Raw genomic sequence first — 21,654 nt, forward strand, 5'->3', positions numbered from 1 at the left:
TGAAATGCTTTGGAGCTGTGAAGATCTAGAGAGTAGTTACTGTTGTATTGTTCTCCTGCTGTTGTTACTGTGATTCTATATACCACCAAAATGAGTCCATGCTGTCTGAAGAATGATGCTTCTTGTATTGTGCTGTTACACACATTGTAGTGATATTTCCCCCTGTGCTCATATTGTTTTAGTTTTAAATACTGCTTAGAATATAAAAATACCAAAGCCAGTTTCTATTTTTTTAATCTTTGAAAACAATTTCTGCCACATAAAAGTCTATGTCTTCTGTTTCTCCCTTTCCTTTTGCCAAACCAAATAAATTGAACACATGATCTAATATCCCCTCTCACCTCTCATTTGACCTCTAGAATGGAAGATAAAAATAGTGGATATGAATTTTGTTTTTTGAGGTAGGTCTCACTCTAGCCCAGGCTGACCTGGAATTCACTGTGTAGTCTCAGGATGGCCTCAAACTCATGTTGATCCTCCTACTTCTGTGCCCAAGTGCAGATATTAAAGACATATGCTGCCACACCCAACTGGATATGAAATTAAGCAAGTATCACTTTAGCAAATTGTTGGTTGTCTTGACTTTGGCTCCTCCTAGTGGGAACAGTGTGTTATCCAAATATGGGTCAAAGGGGAGGCAGGGAGAAGATGTGGAGGTTTATACCACAGGAGAACATGGGGGAACTAATGCTGAAGTTCTGCCAGGCTGCCAGCCTCATGGCTCCTGAGGCCTCAATTTTATCTTTTAAGAAATTTCTTCTTTGTTTCAACTGCCAATAAAGGTGGCTCAGGTTGACATGTTTCCAGAAGTAATCTGTTTGGTTATACATGGTCTTCTAGAGACCTGACAAGTTCTCCTTGGTAAAGTCAAACATTGATTTCTTATGTTGAGGCCATAGAGTCAGTCTGTGTTCAGCAAGTGTTTCATTACTTACTGTTCCATCAATGGTCTGAATGCTGTCATTTCTTTCCACATCATGTGAAAGCAGAGGGTGGAGCAGCAGTAGAAGGTGATGAAATTCCTGTCACTGCACTGTTGTTTTATGACTTCAGGCAAAGAAATAGCCTGCTAGAGCTCCGTTTCTCTGCTTCTATGATAGTAGGACTCATGCAGTCATTTGTTAGTGGTTCTCTTCTCTACTTCATCTTTTGTGGAGCTGGAAATTGAATCCAGGGCCTTGTGCATACTAAACATATGTTGTGCCACTAAGCTACACTACAAAGCCCCAGTGACATTATTTTTTAATTGTGATGGGCTGACTAGGGTTCTAAGCACTATGCTTTTGTTGTCACTGTCACCAAAACAATAACATAACAATAAAAGAGCATAACTTAAGTGAAGAAGGATTTATTTTCATTGAACACTTTTCAGAAGATTTTGGCCCATCACAGAGGAAAGCATGTTGATAGGAGTGTGAGGCATCTAGTCATACCATGCCAAGACCAGGAAGCAGAGAGAGCCACACAGGAGTCAGGGCTGGGCTATACCACCCAAGACCCGTCCCCATCAACTTACCCACACCAGTCAGACCCCATCTCCTAGAGGTTCTGTAAACTCCCAAAACAGTGTTGCAAGCTGAGGATTAGGTGGTCCAACACATTACAACCTTGCATATTCAAGCTTTAATACTGGGAATACAGAACTTCCTTGGAGGAAGTTGTGATCTTTGCAGAGAAAAGATACACAACAACAGCTCCTTGGCTATGTGATAGATGTTATGATAAATTTGTCTCTTTGTTATTTCTAAAGTCCTCCCAACTCTTAAAACTCTTCAGTTACCACTGACACCATGTAACAATATAGCTTCTCCATTTCACAAAGGACTGAAAGTTTAAAATCTGTTCAGTGAGTGTGAGGACGCAATACAAAAAGCATTTTTGTAAGCTTCTGCTGGGAATATAAGTAGGTACAACCAGCTTGGGATTCTTGGCAATATAGAAAATACACCTGTCTGACAGCTCAGCATTTTGAATTCACAGTGTGCACCTTACAGATGCTTCCTCAGCTCTGTCCATGCCCACTCCAGTGGCTATAAGTTTCTTCTGTAGACATAGAATTGTTCAGGTCCTAACCTCTAATTTATACTATGGGCCTGTGGTGGCCCTGACCATCTGAATGTTGAATGGGCATTACCCATTCATATGTGCAACATGATTGGATTTCCCATCTCCAGCTCTGTCCCTTCCCAAGCTTATAAAGTGGTCCTAACTATTAGTCACTCAGCTTGAACTTGTTTAATTCTTTAATTCATCACATATGGCCCATCATAAAAAAAAGAAGTTTGCAAGATCCAGCATCAACATAAATTATTTCTCTATAGCTCTACCCTCCCAGACTAATCAAGCCTCCATCCTTTCTCCTTGCAAGGGCTATGGTACCAAAGAAGACATGACTCCTTGTTTCCTGTCTACTCAGCATGTGCACCACACGGCAGCCAGAGCAAACCTTTTAAAAACATATTCACAGCTGTCATCCTACTCTTCAGAGTTTCTTCACACTTAGAATAAAATCCCCAGGACCTAACTGGAATAGGTGCCCAGCTGATGGGTGCTTTGTTCCCTCTCTAGCTCCACCCCCACCCCTTTTCCCAGAGGTTGCTTATGCCACCTTGCTGTCGTTAAGTGGGCCTGACACAATACTGCTCTGTCAAGGTTTTTGTACTTGCTGATCTGCTGGAAGCCTCCTTCCCCACCAGATGTGTGTGTGGCTTGCCTCTGCTCCCATGCTTATATGTGATCTCAAAAGGCCTTCACTGGTCACAAGTCTCACTCAGAATTCCACCCCTCTGAATCACCTTTCCTTGTCCCTCAGGCACTTTCATGACATGTTTATGTTTATTTACCTATCACTTTTACCCATAATACATGAGGTTTGTAAAAGTTGGGCATGTTTCCTTTTTTTTTTTTTTAAATCACTGCATCTGTCTCAATGCCTCAAAAGTACTTGCTATTAAAATGAATGAGTGTGCCCAAGAAGAAAGGTATAGAAACATCTATTTAAATATTCCCACTGCAATTACAAGTAGCCTAAATAACTGTGAACATAATAATGGGTTCTGATATATTCCCATATTGACTGCCATACATATATTCACTGAAAAAAATAAATGAACTATATATAACCCTAACCCTATCTCCATTGGATAACTCCCAAAATATGTATATTAACAATAGCAATTTCTAATGCACAGTTTGATAGCCTTTGTATAAATTTGAAAACACTCAAAATGGTGTGTTGTAGGACCACATGTAGTAAAAGTGCAGGACTCACAAGAATGAGGATGGTGGTTAGTGCCAGGCAGTAGGAAAATAGAGCTGTGGAGCCAGGCACTGCAATGCCGTTGTTAGTAAGGACTCCCTTTATCAAGGTCAAGGCAGTAAAGCAAAGTGTGAATGCCTGACAGAGCTGTGCCTGGGTTCCTGGCTATGTACTTTGCTGTCACCTGTGCTTCTCCTGTGAGCATGAAACTGTTGTATTACTTACAACTGGTTAAATAAATAAATAAGGTAAGGCCTGCCAAAGGTCATTAGGCTAGCAGATGTGTAAGTACTGATTCCAGGTGATAAGGACCCTGCCCTACTCCAGAAGAGAGTGTCTGAAATGAGCAGTAGTTCTTGGCACTATGTTTCATTGACTCTTCTCCATAGCTCCAGACCCCTTACCTCTTAGATAAGTTATGAAAATTAAAATTGTTTAAATTTGGGCTAGAGAGATGGCTTAGCGGTTAAGCGCTTGCCTGTGAAGCCTAAGGACCCCGGTTTGAGGCTCGGTTCCCCAGGTCCCACGTTAGCCAGATGCACAAGGGGGCGCACACGTCTGGAGTTCGTTTGCAGAGGCTGGAAGCCCTGGTGCGCCCATTCTCTCTCTCCCCCTCTATCTGTCTTTCTGTGTCTGTCTCTCAAATAAATAAATAAATAAAAATTAAAAAAGAAGCTCTTACAAAATTGTTTAAATTTGGAGAGGCCACCAGCTCCCATAATAATCCCTCACCGGGTGTGGTGGCGCATCCTTTAATCCCAGCATTTGGGAGGCAGATGTAGGAGGAGTGCCCTGAGTTTGAGGCCACCCTGAGACTACATAGTGAATTCCAGGTCAGCCTGGGCTAGAGGGAGACCCTACCTTGAAAAGCCCAAAAAAGAAAATAAATAAATAAATAAATAAATTAAATAAAAGGAAAGAAAGAAGGAAAAAATAATCCCTCATCCAGCTGAGTGAGAATAGCAGTACTTTACAATTAGTGCCAAGCACTGGGATTAGGACGATGGTTCAGCAGAGGAAGCACTTGAAACACAAGTGTGAGGTCCAGTGCTTTGTGTTCCAGAGCACCCAGGTAAATGCCAGGTGAGCATGGTGGCCCACTTGTAATCCCAGTGCTCAGAGGGTAGTGATTGGTAGGGGCACAGTGTTCATGAGGCGACCAGCTGAAATGGTGAACTATAGGTTCAAGTGGGAGACCCTGCCTCAGTAAATAAAGTAGAAATTGAATAAGAAAGACACCTCATGTCAACTCCTGACCTCCACATGTATACAGATGTGCATACACTCATGCACACCACACATACACACACAAAAAAAAATGCAGCACATCTCATAGGTATTCCCATTTAGGATTCATAATGTCCTAGAAGGCAGGTGGGTCAGTATTTCTACACTCACCAGAATAGAAGCCAGGAGACAAGTAGTATAGGAGAGAATGGCAGAAGCAGAGCTACAGAAACTGGCCTTGACCCCTCATCACCACATTTCACAGCACTGAGTTCCTTGGGGAATTGTGAACTTCTGCCATCACGGCTCTGAAGGAAGAATATTGCCTGCTTATAGAACGCTTAGGTTCCTATGATATGCAGCTCTATGATCTATTCAAGCCTGGAAAGGGAAGGTTCTCAGAAAAGACTGTATTGTTTTTACTCATACTGTCTAAAGTGGTCTCATCTTGCTCCATAAAACATAAGTTGTACAACTTCAGAGCCAGAAATGCTACTAAGATGTTCTTTTTTTCTCTAGGACTCATATCAAGTGATGGGTTTTGCAGATACCTGATGTCAGATGAAAATGCCCCAGTCTTCCTAGATCGCTTAGAACTTTACCAGGAAATGGACCACCCTTTGGCTCACTATTTCATCAGTTCTTCCCACAATACCTATCTCACAGGCCGGCAGTTCGGGGGGAAATCTTCGGTAGAAATGTACAGACAAGTTCTTCTGTCTGGTTGCAGGTCAGAAACTCAATATGCCATTTTTGGGGGTTTTTCTTTTTGTATATTATGCACTTAGATATACAATTATTCCCTCTGTTATCCACTGGGCCCAGTGTTTCAAGACTCCTAATGGACACATGACACAGTGGATTGATTATACCTAACTCTATATATGCTGTGCTTTTTTCTTATATATAAATGCCTATGATAAAGTTTAATTTTCAAGTCAGTCACAAAAGAGATTAGCAATAGAAATAAAGCAGTTATAATAACAATACATTATCATAACATTGTGACCATCACTACCTTTGTGCTTAGGGCCAGTGTTATGAAATTTCCTAAAGCATGACACTGTGATACAGTGATTGGTCTGATAGCCAGCATGAAGATTAAGGTGCCTGAGAGCCATTAAGGCTGAAGCATGTATAAAGTGATGTGCTAGTCACTGGGGTGACTCACACCCCAGGAAGGACACCTTGCCAGTGAATGATATCATCACCCTACTTACAAGGATGTGTGATTTAAAACTTAGGCCACTGGGCGTGGTGGCACACGCCTTTAATCCCAGCACTCGCCAGCACTCGGGAGGCAGAGGTAAGAGGATTACTGTGAGTTCGAGGCCACCCTGAAACTCCATAATGAATTTCAGGTCAGTCTGGGATAGAGTGAGACCCTATCTCAGAAAAAAAAAAATAGGAGGTATTTCTAGAATTTTCCATTTTGTATTTTCAGACTACTGTTGACCATAGGAAACTGAGCCATGGATGAGGAAGAACTATTGTAATATGCTTTTCTTTTGAATAGGAAATAGTAATAAGAGTAAAGGGGGCATATGTTCTTTTCTTTAAAGGATTCCATTAGACATTTATCTTGGAGAGTATCTCTTAGGAAAGTGTATAGTCGTATTGTGGTTCAAAGGATGTGTTTTTTCTCAATTTTAAAATATGCTCCCCAACTTCAAGAAGTCATGTTATGTTTTATACTAGTTATGAATACTTGCAAATTTAATTGTATTTAATGTTACAAAAAGGGATGGAAATATAGGCCAATAGTAGAGTATTTGCCTAGCTTGCATGTGTCCTTGGGTTCAATCTTCAACACTTCTCCCTTAAAAAGATTATCTAAATTGATATTTTTTAATAGGTTTTTCAAATTTTGTTTGAAAGAGAAAGGGAAGGAGGAAGAGAGAGAGAGAGTAGGCATGCTAGGGCTTTTAGCCACTGCAGACAAACCCCAGATGCATGTGCCCCTTGTGTACTTGCGACCTTGCGTATTTGCATCACTGCATCTGGATTATGTGGAACCTGGAGATTCAAACATGAATTCTTAGGCTTTGCAAGCAAGTGCCTTAATCGCTGAGCCATCTTTCCAGCCCTAAATAAGTACTTTTTTAATGTTAGGAGTTCAAAAATTGTTGTTCTCTGAGGTTTCTAAAAATTACTTTTATTTCAACAAAAAGACAAAAAAAGAAAAAAAAATTGTTTTTGTTTCACAGGGACAAACAAATTTTGAAGTTTAAATATAACAAAATTGTTAAAAGTAAAAAATGAGAAAATGTATTTACATTATGATTTCTTCTTGGATTCATTTATGTTTTTACCTCACTACTTTTTTGAGTGTGGCAGTACTGTAAGAGGAATTAACTACACAACTCCATTCACAAACTCTCCCAGAATGCTTGAGGATGAATCACTAAAATAACATGAACATTTCTGATTTGGTTCTAGAAATTGAACTGACAGCCTCATGTGTGCTGGGCAAGGGCCCTACTGCTTTAGTTATAGCTGCGGCCCCTGCTTGCTTCTTTATTTTGAGATTGGCTCTCACTAAATTGTTCAACCTGTTCTTGAACTCATTCTACAGACTAAGCTAATCTTGAACTTTAATCCTTGAGCCTCAGCCTCCCAAGTAGCTGAGATTACAAGCTTGGTTGACCACCAGCTCAAGAACATTTTTTAATATGGTAAACATAACATTATTTTACCAAATACAATTTTTTTTTTTTAGAATAGGTCTACTTGAAGAAATGATTCTTTTTTTTTTAAATATTTTTTGTTCATTATTTATTTATTTATTTGAGAGTGACAGACACAGAGAGAAAGACAGATAGAGGGAGAGAGAGAGAGAATGGGCGCGCCAGGGCTTCCAGCCTCTGCAAACGAACTCCAGACGCGTGCGCCCCCTTGTGCATCTGGCTAACGTGGGACCTGGGGAACCGAGCCTCCAACCGGGGTCCTTAGGCTTCACAGGCAAGCGCTTAACCGCTAAGCCATCTCTCCAGCCCCCAAATACAATTTTAAATAAATGTTAAAGTCATCCAAACCCAGCCCTCATGCAAATTTTCTGCTTGTTCTCAAATTATTTTTTATTACACCTTTGTCCCAAATAAGAGTTCATCCAGAACTATGTTTTGGTGTTGCTCATTGAGTCTTACCCCCTCACCAACACAGTCCTGTTTGGATACTACCATTGTGCTGAGAATTGGAGTGTGGCTTTGACCTGTAGGTGGCATAAGAGAGCCATATTATTCATTTGGTTTTCTAACCTATGAGAAAGCAGCTTATTTTGAATCTTTAAATTTGTACCCACACTTTAATTGTAACAATTCACTACTATAATTTCACTGTACTCCTAGGTGTGTTGAACTTGACTGTTGGGATGGGAAAGGTGAAGACCAAGAACCAATAATAACTCATGGGAAAGCGATGTGTACAGATATCCTGTTTAAGGTATGTTTCAGAATGGCATCTCATAACTTTTTCAGGCTATTGTGAAAATGTAGGAATTAAGAAGACAGAAACAAGAAAAGTTTTTATTTTCGCTAACATGGTAACTTCATATTTCCTTTTTCCCCATTTTGGGAAGAAATTCAAGACAAATGTTGTGATCATTTAATATCCCATCATGGGATTGTCCCAATTTCAAATAGTGACTAACTTACATGGTGAGGTTTCTTTGTTTCAGCATCTTAGTTTTTTTTTTTTAAAGAGCAGTTTTAACTCCTGCTTGCTTTGTCTCATTATTTCAAATATTTTTTGTTTGGTTGGTTTTTCTTTTTTTGTTGTTGTTCATTATTTATTTATTTATTTGAGAGTGACAGAGAGAGAAAGAGACAGAGAGAGAGAAATTGAGAACTGGCGGCCAGGGCCTCCAGCCACTGCAAACGAACTCCAGATGCGTGCGCCCCCTTGTGCATCTGGCTAACGTGGGACCTGGGGAACCGAGCCTCAAACCGGGGTCCTTAGGCTTCACAGGCAAGCGCTTAACCGCTAAGCCATCTCTCCAGCCCTGCATCTTAGTTTTTTAATCTTATGCCGGAGCCTGCCAGCTGAAAGTGTTCCAGCCTGATGGGGAGTCAGGATTAAGACAGAAGAAAGAGTGAAAGCATGGACTCCAGTCCAGGGCTGAAGCAAGGCCTCAAGCCAGGACTGAAGACATGGTTTATTTCACAGTATTCCTTTTTATATCTTTTTACATACACTTTTTCCATGGACAAAGATTTTATGATCTTTACAAGTTCCTACCAAAAAACCTTCCTGTTACAGAGTTTTTGCATTTCAATCACTTCTCAGTACAAAAGACCAGCCAAATGGCTGAATATACATAATCTTGCTTATAGGTAGGCTGCTATAGTTTTGCTAATGTCTTGCTGCCAGATGGCTTCCCAACACTGAAGATACATAATCTTGCTTATAGGAAGGCTGCTATAGTTTTGCTAATGTCTTGCTGCCAGAAGCCCAGAGCCATGGATACAAGTCCAGCCAAAATGGCTCCCTACAATCTTATCAAAAGCAGGGATAGGTGGAACTGTGCTATTTACCAAAGCTGAGACTACAATGGGGTGGGCCTCCACTTCCAGCTACTTCAGAGACTGAAGCAGCATGATTGCTTGAGTCCAGGATTTCAGTGACAGCATGTACAACTGTTTTGTGCAGGAAAATGATCTACCGGAGCCTTACTTTGGGTTTCAAATGAGTGAGTTTATTAGGAACATTGCAAGGAAAAGTCAAAGAAGAAACAGCAAGTGGTAGGTAAAGAACAGAACAGCAATCTGGGCACGGAAGAGCAGCCAGCAGAAGTGACTTGAGTAATCCCTGAAAAGTGGAAAACCCAAGTGGAAAACAATAGATAAATAAGAGACCATCAGATCCAGTGTTTACAGCACCCAGCAGAAAGGACCAGAGAGGCCCTGCAGGAGTCCATGTGTTCCTGATCCCTCACAAGTCCCAAGCCGAGGTCTGCTCCCTCAGTGAGGCTTCCAATTAACAAGTTCCCCCAAGAAGCATTTTTATGCCATGGGATAAACAATAGTGATCTTTCCTCAAGCCTGAATATTTAGGAGAGGTGCCAGACAGCCTGGGAAATAGTTTACCTTCTAACTTTTCTCAAGGGTACAGAGTTTTCAACCCTTGGGCTTCAAGCATTCTTGGGTCTGATAAGGGGGAGAGGGGCTTTTGGCTCCCGGAATCAGCAGCTCTCAACAAGCTATAACAGCATGTGGCAGTTTACTAATATAACATATGGCAGCCACATAATGAGGCCTTGTCTCAACAAAATAAACAAAATGATTTCATGTTCATATCTACTAATTTGCTTACTTACTTTATATTAATTCCTGAAGGACTTCAAGGTGGCATAAAAAGATAACACAGAGAGCCTATAGGAATAAGATAATGAAGTTAGCATCAATGAATGCTTGTCAAGAAATCTTCTTGGAGGCCATACCACCGTTGGGCTCCACACATTGTAGAATTCATGTCAAGGAAAAACCTGTGCTTCCCAGGACCCATAAATGAGAAGCACAGTCATTCCAATACCAACGCCAGCAAGAAGATTCTCCACAGGGTCCCTCATCAAGAGGAAGATGTAGTTTATGGCCAGGCATTTCAGGTGATCTTTTGCTGATCTCATAGTGCAATTTGAAGGATTACTTAGAGTATTCCATGTGCCCATGTATGGCAGATCAAAATAAAGAACCTGTGGTTGGTTAGACAGTGCCTTTTGGTGTGCATAGGTCAGGGTAGATATTACAACATCAGAAGCAGTGATTTTCCAACTATGCCTAAAAGTGAAATCACCAGAGATAGCTTCACAAGCACAGATGCCTCGGCCCTCTACCCAAAATCTCCCACACATACTATTTCTCTTTAAGATGTTGGTGAGTTTTGATGAGCATCTGTTCGAGCTCAGGCTTCCTGAGCAGAACCAAGAGTGTATGAGCCTTGGGAAGCCATGGATTTATACAGCCAAACACCTGGCAAAGAGTACTGTCTTCTTCAGAGGATCAAGGCGCCTGCCTAGTCAGGAAGCAGAGCAGAAGCCACAGGCCAAGCCGGTTCTTCTCTAGGGCAATTCTTGAGTGGACATTCAAGTGACAGCAAGAGTAAATAAATGACCACCTCAGCCTTGAATGAGACCAAGAAATCCTTAACAAAATACTCCAAGATGCTGGGCATGGGCCCGTGCACCTTTAATCCCAGCTCTCAGGAGGCAGAAGTAGGAGGCTCACTGTGAGTTTCAGGAAGTTTGAGACTATGTAGTGAATTCAAGGTCAGCCTGAGTTACAGCGAGCCCCTACCTTGAAAAACCATACATACAAGTGCACGTATGTGCACACACACACACACACACACACACACACACACACAATTATCTAACATTAAACATTGCCATATCAAATGCTGTTTCCTAAATAAAGTTTCTGAAATAGTTTTTGATTTGTTGAGATTCACCCTGTATTTAGCTATGTACGAGTAAAAATTTATGGCTTTTATGGAGTGTGATGTTATGATCATAGAAATGTGGGTTTGAAATCTTTTCCTCCTAAAACAGAGACCTGGGCCAACCATCAGCTGCAGCCTTTTCTGTTTCATAAATGGTCAGGTGGGGATGGGTGTGGTCAGCTTACTCTAAAGTTGTTTTAAGTGCAAAGTGAGCACAGAACTTCTCCTGTTTTACCACAGAAGGGAACCCCCTTTTCACTATGATAATGTTGAGATTGTCACATGAGTACATAGCCATCTACAATAAATTGAAGAAATATAGCCAATTACAGTTCCCAAACAGAAGCTTCGGTCAACCCGAAGGTTATTAACACAATTCTCTAGATGTGGGAGGAAATGAAGAGTAGTCTGCCATGAAAATCTCTGTGTCTGGGCTTACTTACATGCCTGTCAAGGAGGATTCTGAGGGCTGGAGAGATGGCTTAGCGGTTAAGCGCTTGCCTGTGAAGCCTAAGGACCCCGGTTCGAGGCTCGGTTCCCCAGGTCCCACATTAGCCAGATGCACAGGGGGGCGCACGCATCTGGAGTTCATTTGCAGTGGCTGGAAGCCCTGGCGCGCCCATTCTCTCTCTCTCTCCCTCTATCTGTCTTTCTCTCTGTGTCTGTCGCTCTCAAATAAATAAAATTTTAAAAAAAAATTTAAAAAAAAAAAAAAAAGGATGCTGAGGGTGGGGGATGTGGCTTTGGATTAGAGCACTTGCCTAATATGCAAAAGGCCCTGGGTTCCCAGTAAAACAGAAAGAGAGAAGAGAGGAAGGAAGGGAGAAAGAAAATAAAAGAAAAGATAATTTTAAAAAAGGAGAGAGAATGATAAACTGGCTTGGCATACTGTCAAATAACTGGCAGGCCACAGATGCAATCTCTTACAACTCAATGGTACCATAGTTGTGGAGAAATAATAAAAAGCTTTGAGAAATGCTAGTTACACCCAGGGTACCCTGGAGACGTATCAAGGTAAATGGGTTTTCCAGGTCAAAATTGCTATAGTTGACATTCTGAAATTATAAATAGTGTCGTGGCATGCCTTAAATCTTTTTGCACTTTTCTCTCATTTAACATTCTTTGCCTTTAAAGGATGTAATTCAGGCCATCAAGGAAACTGCATTTGTCACATCTGAATATCCTGTGATTCTCTCCTTTGAAAACCATTGCAGGTATATGATTCATTCTCCTCATGTCCCTCTTGGCATTGTTTCCTGCCCCTAGCCCCACATCCTGCTGTGTATTTGTTGAAATTACTGAGTGTTGTGTGTAGCAAACAGTCCTCCATGGGGGACACGTAGTCATTCAAACTCCTTCTCACAAATAATCTTCCATGGAAGACATGGAGGGTGTCAAGCTCCCTCTTCCAAAGATGGCACTTCTTATGGGGCTCAGCAGTGCTTGTTGGAAACAAAAGTGAGAGACCACAACACCTGCCTTAAAGTTCCTTTATGCTGGAAGACGTGTCAATAACTTGAAAGACTTTTTAATTTCTTTTTACCAGTTTTTGGTTTAAGGACTTCTTTTTAAAATTGTATCGGTGAAAGTATGTGGCCTTCAAACATGTATCTCTGTTAATGTGATGAAGACAATATTGCATTTTGCAGGGTAGGAGTCTTTAATTGCTTAGGAATGGACATTACTCTTGGATGGTTAATGGGTATTGAATTTACAAATGCCATTTCTTTCTCTTCAGCAAATATCAACAGTACAAGATGTCCAAATATTGTGAAGATCTATTTGGGGACCTCCTGTTGAAACAAGCACTTGAATCACATCCAGTATGTATTTTTAGCCATATTTCTAGCATGGATTTGTTTTGAAATTCGTTTTTCAGAGGTCAAGTAGCACAAGAGGACAGATCCTAAAGATTTTTATATTTATTTAAATTCTTCAGTACAGAAAGCTTTTATCATGCTTGCGAACAATGTCAAGAAGGATGTTGATATAAAATAAACATATGATTCAATTTAATGTGCACACTCACAGGATCTCATGCTTTAACTTTTCATAAAGCTTCCAGGCCAAGAGCCAAGGTTCCATAGTGCTTCCCAGTGATAGTTACATGTTAGAATCACTGAGGACAACTACAACAACACCTGTGCTAAGGAACTGCACAGGATGGCATAATTGTCCCTGGTTCCAGCACTAGCAGATATATTTTTAAAGCTCTGCATGGGGAAGGGGTTGTATTCCCATGGTTCAGAACTCATGAGAGTTTGCTGCTTTGGGAAGTATCCCAAACTGATATCACAGAACCTGAAGTTCAGGTTCTCAACCCCCAAATAAATCCTTGGGCAGTGTCAGATGGGCATTTTTGATAATTTCATTTTATAAATGCCAATTACTTCATAAAGCAAAAATTATCAACCTGGGGCCAATAGATGAGCTTTATGGGATCTGAATGCATACACAATCATTCCAGAGAGTTTATTACATTTTCATAAGACTCTATGACCTCTAAGAGGTTATGGGAAACAAAGCTTAATTAAAATTAAAGTACTTTAGTGTAATATGCAACCTCCTACTGGCATGGTAGTATAAAGCAGTGAGAGAGAAACAGGACAGTAACTGAGAACACTTACACTGTTTGTGAGTAATCCTGCTGGTTTAACCATGACTTTTTTCCAGAAGTGTGTATGGGAACTGGAAGCCGTGGGAGACAAGGCTACATCCTTTGCTCCCCACCTGATTCTCTGCAGCCTGCTGAAGCATCTTGGCAGGTGCTGCCCGGTCCTTCCAGCGCTCCCCCTCTTCCCCTGCACCCTAGCCTGACTGGCTGCTATCAGTGTCATAATTTTTTACTAGAGCTTGACCTCTGGTCACTGCCCACACATGTCTTTTGAAGACAAGCCGAAGAATGAACACCTAGCCTCCTGCTCCATCACTTCCAAGGGCTGACACTGGCCTGTTCTCCTCTGTCCTCAGGGCTCCCCAGCAGAATCACACCTCAACTATCTACAGTGATGACTTAGAGATAAGGCATCCTTGATTGGCTGTCTGACTTTTCTACCCCTCACTTTCCACTCTCTGTTGGAGTCTTCTGGGGCCACCTCCTAAATACTTTTCTGGTGGATTAAACTTTACCTAAGAGGCTAATTCCAAGAGAATACAAACTGTTACTATCATTTTCTTAACCTTGGCCATGTGCCTATCTTCTTGGTTAATGGAAGAGGTCTTCTATTGTGGAAAGGTTGTTGTATTCCATTTATATATTTATTATTTATTTATTTATTTATTTGAGAGAGAGAGAGAGAATGGGAGGGGGGGGGATGGATATGCCAGGGCCTTTAGCCATTGCAAATGCACTCCAGATGCATATCCCCCTTGTACATCTGGCTTACATGGGTGCTGGGGAATTGAACCTGGGTCTTGAGGCTTCACAGGCAAGCATCTCTTAACTGCTAAGCCATCTCTCCAGCCCAGGCTGTTGTATCTTTAATGAAGATGTACTCATAAATGAGAAGGGCTCTGGGAATCTTGGGTAATACACACATAAAGCTGTAAAGAACCTTTAGTCTTGATAGAGGTGAGAACCAGACACAAAAACAAATGTATAAAAAGGGAGTGTCACTTTCTGTTATGCTGAATATTTGCTGGAGAAGTGCTAGGGAACTAGAGATCCCTGAGGAATGGGTCAGTTCCTCTAGATGCCTGTAGGAGGCACCGTTCCATTAAAAGGTTTCACTTGAGGCAAAACAGCACAGAGATTTGCTTGTCATATATAGCATAAAAATGAGTTTGGAAAGTGAATGGGTGGAGTGGCTCACTGGTCTAGGGGTGTGATTGCCACTTAGGATGTGTGAAAGTAAATGGATATGTGGGAAGGTAGATAAATAAGGGTATCGATGGAGAGGTGAGGAATGAGGAGTGGATAACTACCAATAGGGGAGTTCCACAGAACATGGACAGTAGCCTAAAGAGACACACTTCCTATGCAGATAAAAATATAAGCAAATGGAGGAGAGTTCAGATTCCAATAATTAGGATCACCTCCATTCTGATTCCCTTAGTGAACCCACCTAGCCATAATTGCAAACATGTAGCTGAATAAGCCTAGTGAGCAGACAGACCCAGTCTTACAGCTTGACACAGGGGTAGAGGGAAGACTGGGGAAGCCTTTCCCCAGTAAAATCAGTTCTAGTCCCAGTAGACACAGTGATCCTCAGTACTTTATGAAGAACCTAAAAGGTCAGAAGTCTGAATTAAAGCAGAATTTCCTACCCCACCACCTTAACCCATAGGTCAGAGCACTGCCATACTGGGGAAACTGGACCCAGACTGTACATTTCTGTAGAGTAAATTCCAGGTCCTCAGTGTAATTTAATTCAGTGAACTGATGGGGCTGGAGCATGAAGACACCCTGCCTGATGACTGACATCTAGTGGACATTGGCATGTATGACTCCTGTGCTGATTCAGGGAATCCTGTGCTGGGAATGAGAATGGAGGATTACTGGAGAAGTCACTAATTTGATTCTTTCTGTGTATCTCTAGCTTGAACCAGGCAGGCCCTTGCCTTCCCCCAATGATCTCAAAAGAAAAATACTCATCAAAAATAAAAGGCTAAAACCTGAAGTTGAAAAAAGTAAGTTGACTGCACACAGAAATGAAACAATGCACACGTATTTGGGCAGTGCAGCCTTCCAGATGAAATGGAGGGTAGACGCTAGAGAGGAAGCGTAGAATGTTTGTGTTACGTATGCTTTTCAGAGCAGAGTCTCCACATTTCCTTCTAAGTTTAGTTTCCTTGACTGCTTCCTGACTTGCAAAAATCATATTTGTATAGTTCTGTTGCAGAATTTGGAGGTATCCCAAGGAAAAATGAGAAGTAGAAATACTACTTACATTATGATATATCTTGTTATACTTTCTTTCAGAAAGGTACTCACACTTGCTTTTGGTGATACATGAGAAAATGTTTCCCAGCAGTGTTTCCAATGCTGGGGATACAAGCCTTGTAGAAAATGAGAAAATAATATATTGTTTGTGTTTCTGATAACTAATTTAATTGTATATCATAGTTTGTCCCTGTGTGTTTCCCCATCTCTAAAAAAGTCACCACTTGACTTTGCTGACTTAAACACCTCTTAACTTGTACCAACCTTGATTATGTGAGTTGCAAGTATTGTCTTCCTGGAGAACTGTTCATCTCCAGTGGGTATGTCAGTTTTCTACCATGTCCCATCATTGCTCATCAGTCTTAGTCTAGAACAGACTTTCCAAATTATGAACATTTGTTACCTGGCTTTGTATCCTGAGCTCTCCTCTCAGACCTGGTAACTGGAAATGAGGGGAAATTCACTCTTTGTGCATTAGTTTTCCCTCATGTGTGTGTTATCCATTGGTTGTACATTCCTCACAAGACCAACCACATTAGGAACAGATGCAGCCATGGCTACCACTGGGTCTCAGGAGCATGGGTTGTAGACTCCTGTGTAAATTGTGGCATTCCGCTTGTGTCTTCTTGGGGAGGAACTTAAACGCCAGGTTTTTTTAATGATGTAGTGGCTGTTGTCATCTTGTTTTCTTCACTAACAGAACAACTCGAAGCTTTGAAAAGTATGATGGAAGCTGGAGAATCTGCTGCCCCTGCTAGCATCCTAGAGGATGACAATGAAGAGGAAATAGAAAGCGGTGAGTTTGCATTTCTAGTTACATGTTACAAAAAATATATTTATATTACAAGTAAGAAAACATGAGCTTCTCTCAATGGACCCCTTTACATATTGTTGACATTATCTTGCTTAACAAACAGAAAATGTATTATTGGATCAGCCCTAATCTGCTTAGTTTTTTAATATTATTACTTCCAATTTATCTGGGTGTTAGATGTTAGGGGCTTAGTCATCTCCCTTCTTGTATACATTCATCTATTCAACAGAAATTCCCAGCCAAATATTTAGCCATGAGACACTTGCTACATCATGTAAAGGTTGGAAACAATGTAAATTTTATAATCCCTTCCTGTAAGTAAAAGCATAAACTTCAGTCTTGTTAGTGATAGTAGTAAGGAAAAGAATGTAGGGTGAGATGACCTGCCATTATTTTATGTGCACAAAATGAACTTGAAACTCAAAAGAAAACCCTGTATTAAAATGTTGTTTCAGCCTTAGTTAAACTATTTGAATACTTGCTATTACTTACTTTGCTTTTCCCATATAGTCATGACCATGACATTTTGTTTAAAATTCATTTTAGGTATATAACTCAGTCAAAATGTTTGCTAACATGAGCACTGGAAAATACTACCACCACAAACACCACTACTACTGATGATGATGATGATAACAATAATTAATGATAATACAAGGGTCATTTAAGAACTTGGAAATGTTTTCAGAAAGTGATTATGATTCAGATAATGGGTTGTATACTGGTTTAAGGCTAAACAATTTAGAAATACTTGTAGAAACTCTTTTACTATCCATACATTTGAATTATGGTTTTAGGAGAGCTTAGACCACACAGATTAATAACCTAAGAGCTGTGAGAATTAACTAATCATATGTGTCATTCCTAAGTAAAGACCCCTTCTTGTGGAAGAGACTGCAGGTGAGTCGCTTGCATATCTAAACCATGGGTTTGACTCCTTTGTCAAAGAAAAATGACAGTTTTATGTGGCAGGCAGGATAAGAGAGAGCAAGGATATCTCACGCTATTTGATTGATCCCTGCAATGATTAACGCTCACTGTGCAACCTACCACCTCCAAAAGTGACAGCCTAAAACAGCAGCTATAATTACTTCTCATAGTGTTTTGGGTCAGGTGGGATCATTGCTCTGGGTCTCCTTTGGTTTACTCACATAGTTCCTGGAAGGTGTCATTTGAGGCTTGATGGACAGGTTAGCTAAAGTGCCTCTCACACCCGGCTAGCTGTTGATGCACACTGTCTGCTGAGCTCAGCCCAGCTGGCTGAACACAGCACCCCCTTGTGGCCTCTGTGTGATTAGATCTCTCACAACACAGTGACTCTTAAGTCCTTGGTTGGATCATCCAAGAGCCTGGCTATAAGATGGAAACAGTAAGAGCTGCTAAATTATGTAAGAGTTGTTCATGGATCGACTCAGCCATACTTCCATGCTACTTTATTCATCCAAGCAGTCTTAGGTCTTCCCAAGTTCAGGAGGGCAGATGAATGACCAAGATTAAGTATCAGTGCAGTTATCTTTCAAACACTGTCATTTGTTTCTTTCTCATGTTTAAGTTAATAACGATATTTAAGAATAAAATATTAGAACATATGTATATGTCAAAAGATCAACAAAATACTCCTAAAATGAAAATATTAATATTAAACAAAATCAGCTCCTTAGTTTAGGTTTTCATTGATAGTAACCAAAAGTATATAAGGCATTGATACTTTAAGCCAGTGAGACAAACCAGAAATAATAGAATTAATTAATAAGAAAAAATAACCATAACTACTTCCATTGTTGTATCAGTGTGGACCAGACAGCATATACCAAACTTTGCCTTATCAAGTCTTCCTATACACCAATGAAATAGCCTTTTCACACTCATTGTTCTGTGCATATGAAGCTTAAAGAGGGCACATATTTCACACATTATCCCCATAGTTTGGAGGCAGTGGTACCAAGAAATGTACCAGAAATGGGGGACTCCAGAGTCAAAACATTTTGTATCTTATAATACTGCCTTTTTACTATAAAGGACTCTGAAGAATACACAAATACAAATGTACAAAGTAGTTGTTAAAATGTTTTAAGGAAAAGAATATACTGATCAAAATCAGGTATAGTATTTCCCCAGTACATCTTAGTAATCTAAAATGAGGATCAGTGTGTTTCTATCATTTTGTAAGAACACTTTCCCATACTTTCTATACACATATTTCCATTATTCCTCTGGACAAGAAAAAAATTCCCCTAGTGACTCCATGTTATTCCAGAATACACTTGAGATCTTGTTAACTTTTTCAGAGAAAGTAGCATATGGAATGCGGTACCAGTAGGAACATTCCTGAAAATACAAACTCATCTACTAAATGTCTCATTAAGGACACAGAAATCCTTCTGTCCATGTTATGTACGTGGTTTTTAGTTTCTTTCAGTAATAGCTGCTGTGGTGGTTTAAATGTGATTTATACCCCCAGTATCTTAAGGTATTTTTTTAAAATTTTTATTTATTTATTTATTTGAGAGCGGCAGAGACAGAGAGAAAGACAGATAGAGGGAGAGAGAGAGAATGGGCGCACCAGGGCTTTCAGCCTCTGCAAACGAACTCCAGACGCATGCGCCCCCTTGTGCATCTGGCTAACATGGGACCTGGGGAACCGAGCCTCGAACCGGGGTCCTTAGGCTTCACAGGCAAGCGCTTAACCACTAAGCCATCTCTCCAGCCCAGCTTCAGGTATTTTTGATGAAGGTTCCTACTTAAGTCTCCTGCAACATGCTGGAAGGGGTGTCACTGGGGGCAGATCATAAGTCCAGCTCTAAGGTGTCTTCAGAGTGTTTGAGCTCTAACTTTAGTTGTTTGTTGGCTGTTTGATCGTGTCTCTCTACCATGCATCTATGGAGGTGAGTCAGCTTCTTCTACCATTGCTGGTGCTTCCCGTGGAGTCTGTAAGTCTAGAATAAACTCTTTCCTCCCATAGGCTGCTTCTGGTTGGGTGTTTATTCCAGCAACAAGAAAGTAACTGCAACAGCTAGCCTAAATTCTGGTCAACCAGCTAGCTATAACTACCTTGTATCATAGTGTAATCCTGCTATGCATGGTGACTGTAGTCTCTGATTGAAATACATAAGCAATATAGGCAAAGGAAATCAAGCATGAGCAAAGAGAAAAGCTCTGCCTGGAGGATTTAGGAAATAGGAAAAGTTCTCAGAGAAAACACGTGTCCCAACAGCAGGTGGGATGGAGACTCACAAGGACTAATAGCTCTCAGGAGGGAACCAGTATGCAATACCAAAACTATATATAGCTTTGGGTGTGCATGTACACCTGTGTATGCTCAAGAAATGATAACATGTATTCACATGTAACTTTGAAAATATTGTTATTGGGGCGACTGGAAAGATGGTTTAGCAATTAAGGTGCTTGCCTGCTAACCCTAAGGACCCATGTTTGACTCCCCAAATCCCATGTAAGCCAGACATACAAGGTCACACATGTATACAAGGTGGTGCATGTGTTTGGAATTTGATTACAGTAGCTAGAGGCCCTGGCACAACCCCTCTCTCTCTCTCTCTCTCTCTCTCTCTCTCTCTCGTCCAGTCTGTTGGGCTTGCCTCAAAAGAACAATAATATTGTTGGGTTGGAGATATGGCTCAGCAGTTAAGGTGCTTTCCTGCAAAGCTAACATTCCCCAGTACCCATGTAAAGCCAGATTCACAAAGTGGCACATGCATGTGGAATTCATTTACCGTGGCTAGGGACCCTGGCATGCCCATTCTCCCTTTTTTCTCTCTAACTACCTCTTTCTCCAATAAATAAAATACTAAATTTTAAAATCCCCCAAAATATCATCATTATATGTCTATCAGCATATGGTAGTATACATAGTGTTAGTAGCCATTATCCAAACTGTTTGGCACAAGTGTTTCAGGTCTCATGGGCATTCAATTTTTTTTTTTAATTTTAGTTACTTAATCATTTTTTAAAAAACAAGGGTTTGGTCTCCAACTCATGACCTTCCTGCTTTAGTCTTTCAAGAACCACTCCCAGGCCACAACACCAAGAACAGATTTTCAGATTTTGAAGTATTTTCCATATACTTTTTTTTCATTTGAACACAAAAAAACATGTGCAATTCAAAATGTTGTAAAATACAAAACATTTTGGTTGCTGATGTGATGCTCAAAAAGTTTAGGAGTTTGGAACACTTTGGTTTTCAGATTTTCAAGTTAAGAATGATCCAGTGGGATGATAAGTAGTTTCCAAATACTGGTTTCATATAAGTCATAGAAACATTCTGTCATGTTCACCCAAGATTAGGAGTGAGGTCTGACTGGCAGTAAAATGGCTTCATGGATTTTCCTTTTGTCTTTCAAACAGCTGACCAAGAGGAGGAAGCTCATCCCGAATACAAATTTGGAAATGAACTTTCTGCTGATGACTATGGTCATAAGGAAACTGTTGTAAACAGTGTCAAGAAGGTCAGAGTCTTTGTTTCCCTGCTTTTTCATAACTTTTAAAGCGTAGCAGCTATTATGAAGTTGAGGAAATGTGAGAAGTAGAGGAGCATCAGGTAACCAAAGCTTACCCTTCTAGATGCACAGAATCTGCTGGGTATGAACGTAACACTCACACACAATATTAAGTTTAGGAGGACATTTAATTTATAAAATGTGCCTAATAATGATCACTACCAAATTGGTCATTCTCCTTTCAATTTTACCACTTATTGTACTACTGGTTAGGAAGATAGCATCCTAGGACCAAAGGTAATCCTATGGAGTATCATCAGGAGAATGACTCATGTACATTATAAACCCAGCTTCAGTACAGAACCAAGCCTGCTGGTGAGATTAGGAGGAGATTAGGAGGAGTCCTAATATGGAGTAAGCCTGAGAAGATTTCAAGCCATTCAGCCAAAAACAACACAAAAAGACTTATTAGGTACATGCTGTTGGTCAAGTACAGCCCCTCCTGGGCCATAGTATCCTAAAAGTATTAAAACATACTAGAACTTATCCCTTTAGTGACTTTTGTAGGTCTCGTACAGTTTAG

The 21,654-nt window shown here is 40.6% G+C and overlaps 1 protein-coding gene across 10 annotated transcripts in view; it reads left to right on the plus strand.

Annotated features, from left to right (window-relative positions):
* Plcb4 (phospholipase C beta 4) overlaps nt 1-21,654 on the plus strand; it is a 409,699-nt gene that overhangs the window by 319,316 nt on the left and 68,729 nt on the right. For all 10 annotated transcript variants that reach the window (XM_045156593.1, XM_045156591.1, XM_045156592.1 and 7 more), the window contains 7 exons: nt 5,006-5,216; nt 7,834-7,927; nt 12,056-12,135; nt 12,660-12,744; nt 15,460-15,550; nt 16,504-16,599; nt 20,980-21,080. In XM_045156593.1, the coding sequence (XP_045012528.1) occupies nt 5,006-5,216; nt 7,834-7,927; nt 12,056-12,135; nt 12,660-12,744; nt 15,460-15,550; nt 16,504-16,599; nt 20,980-21,080 (758 nt within the window). The remainder of the gene's footprint in view (nt 1-5,005; nt 5,217-7,833; nt 7,928-12,055; nt 12,136-12,659; nt 12,745-15,459; nt 15,551-16,503; nt 16,600-20,979; nt 21,081-21,654) is intronic.

The sequence above is a fragment of the Jaculus jaculus genome, chromosome 8 (genome assembly GCF_020740685.1).
Source record: "Jaculus jaculus isolate mJacJac1 chromosome 8, mJacJac1.mat.Y.cur, whole genome shotgun sequence".
NCBI classification, from domain to species: Eukaryota; Metazoa; Chordata; class Mammalia; order Rodentia; family Dipodidae; genus Jaculus; species Jaculus jaculus.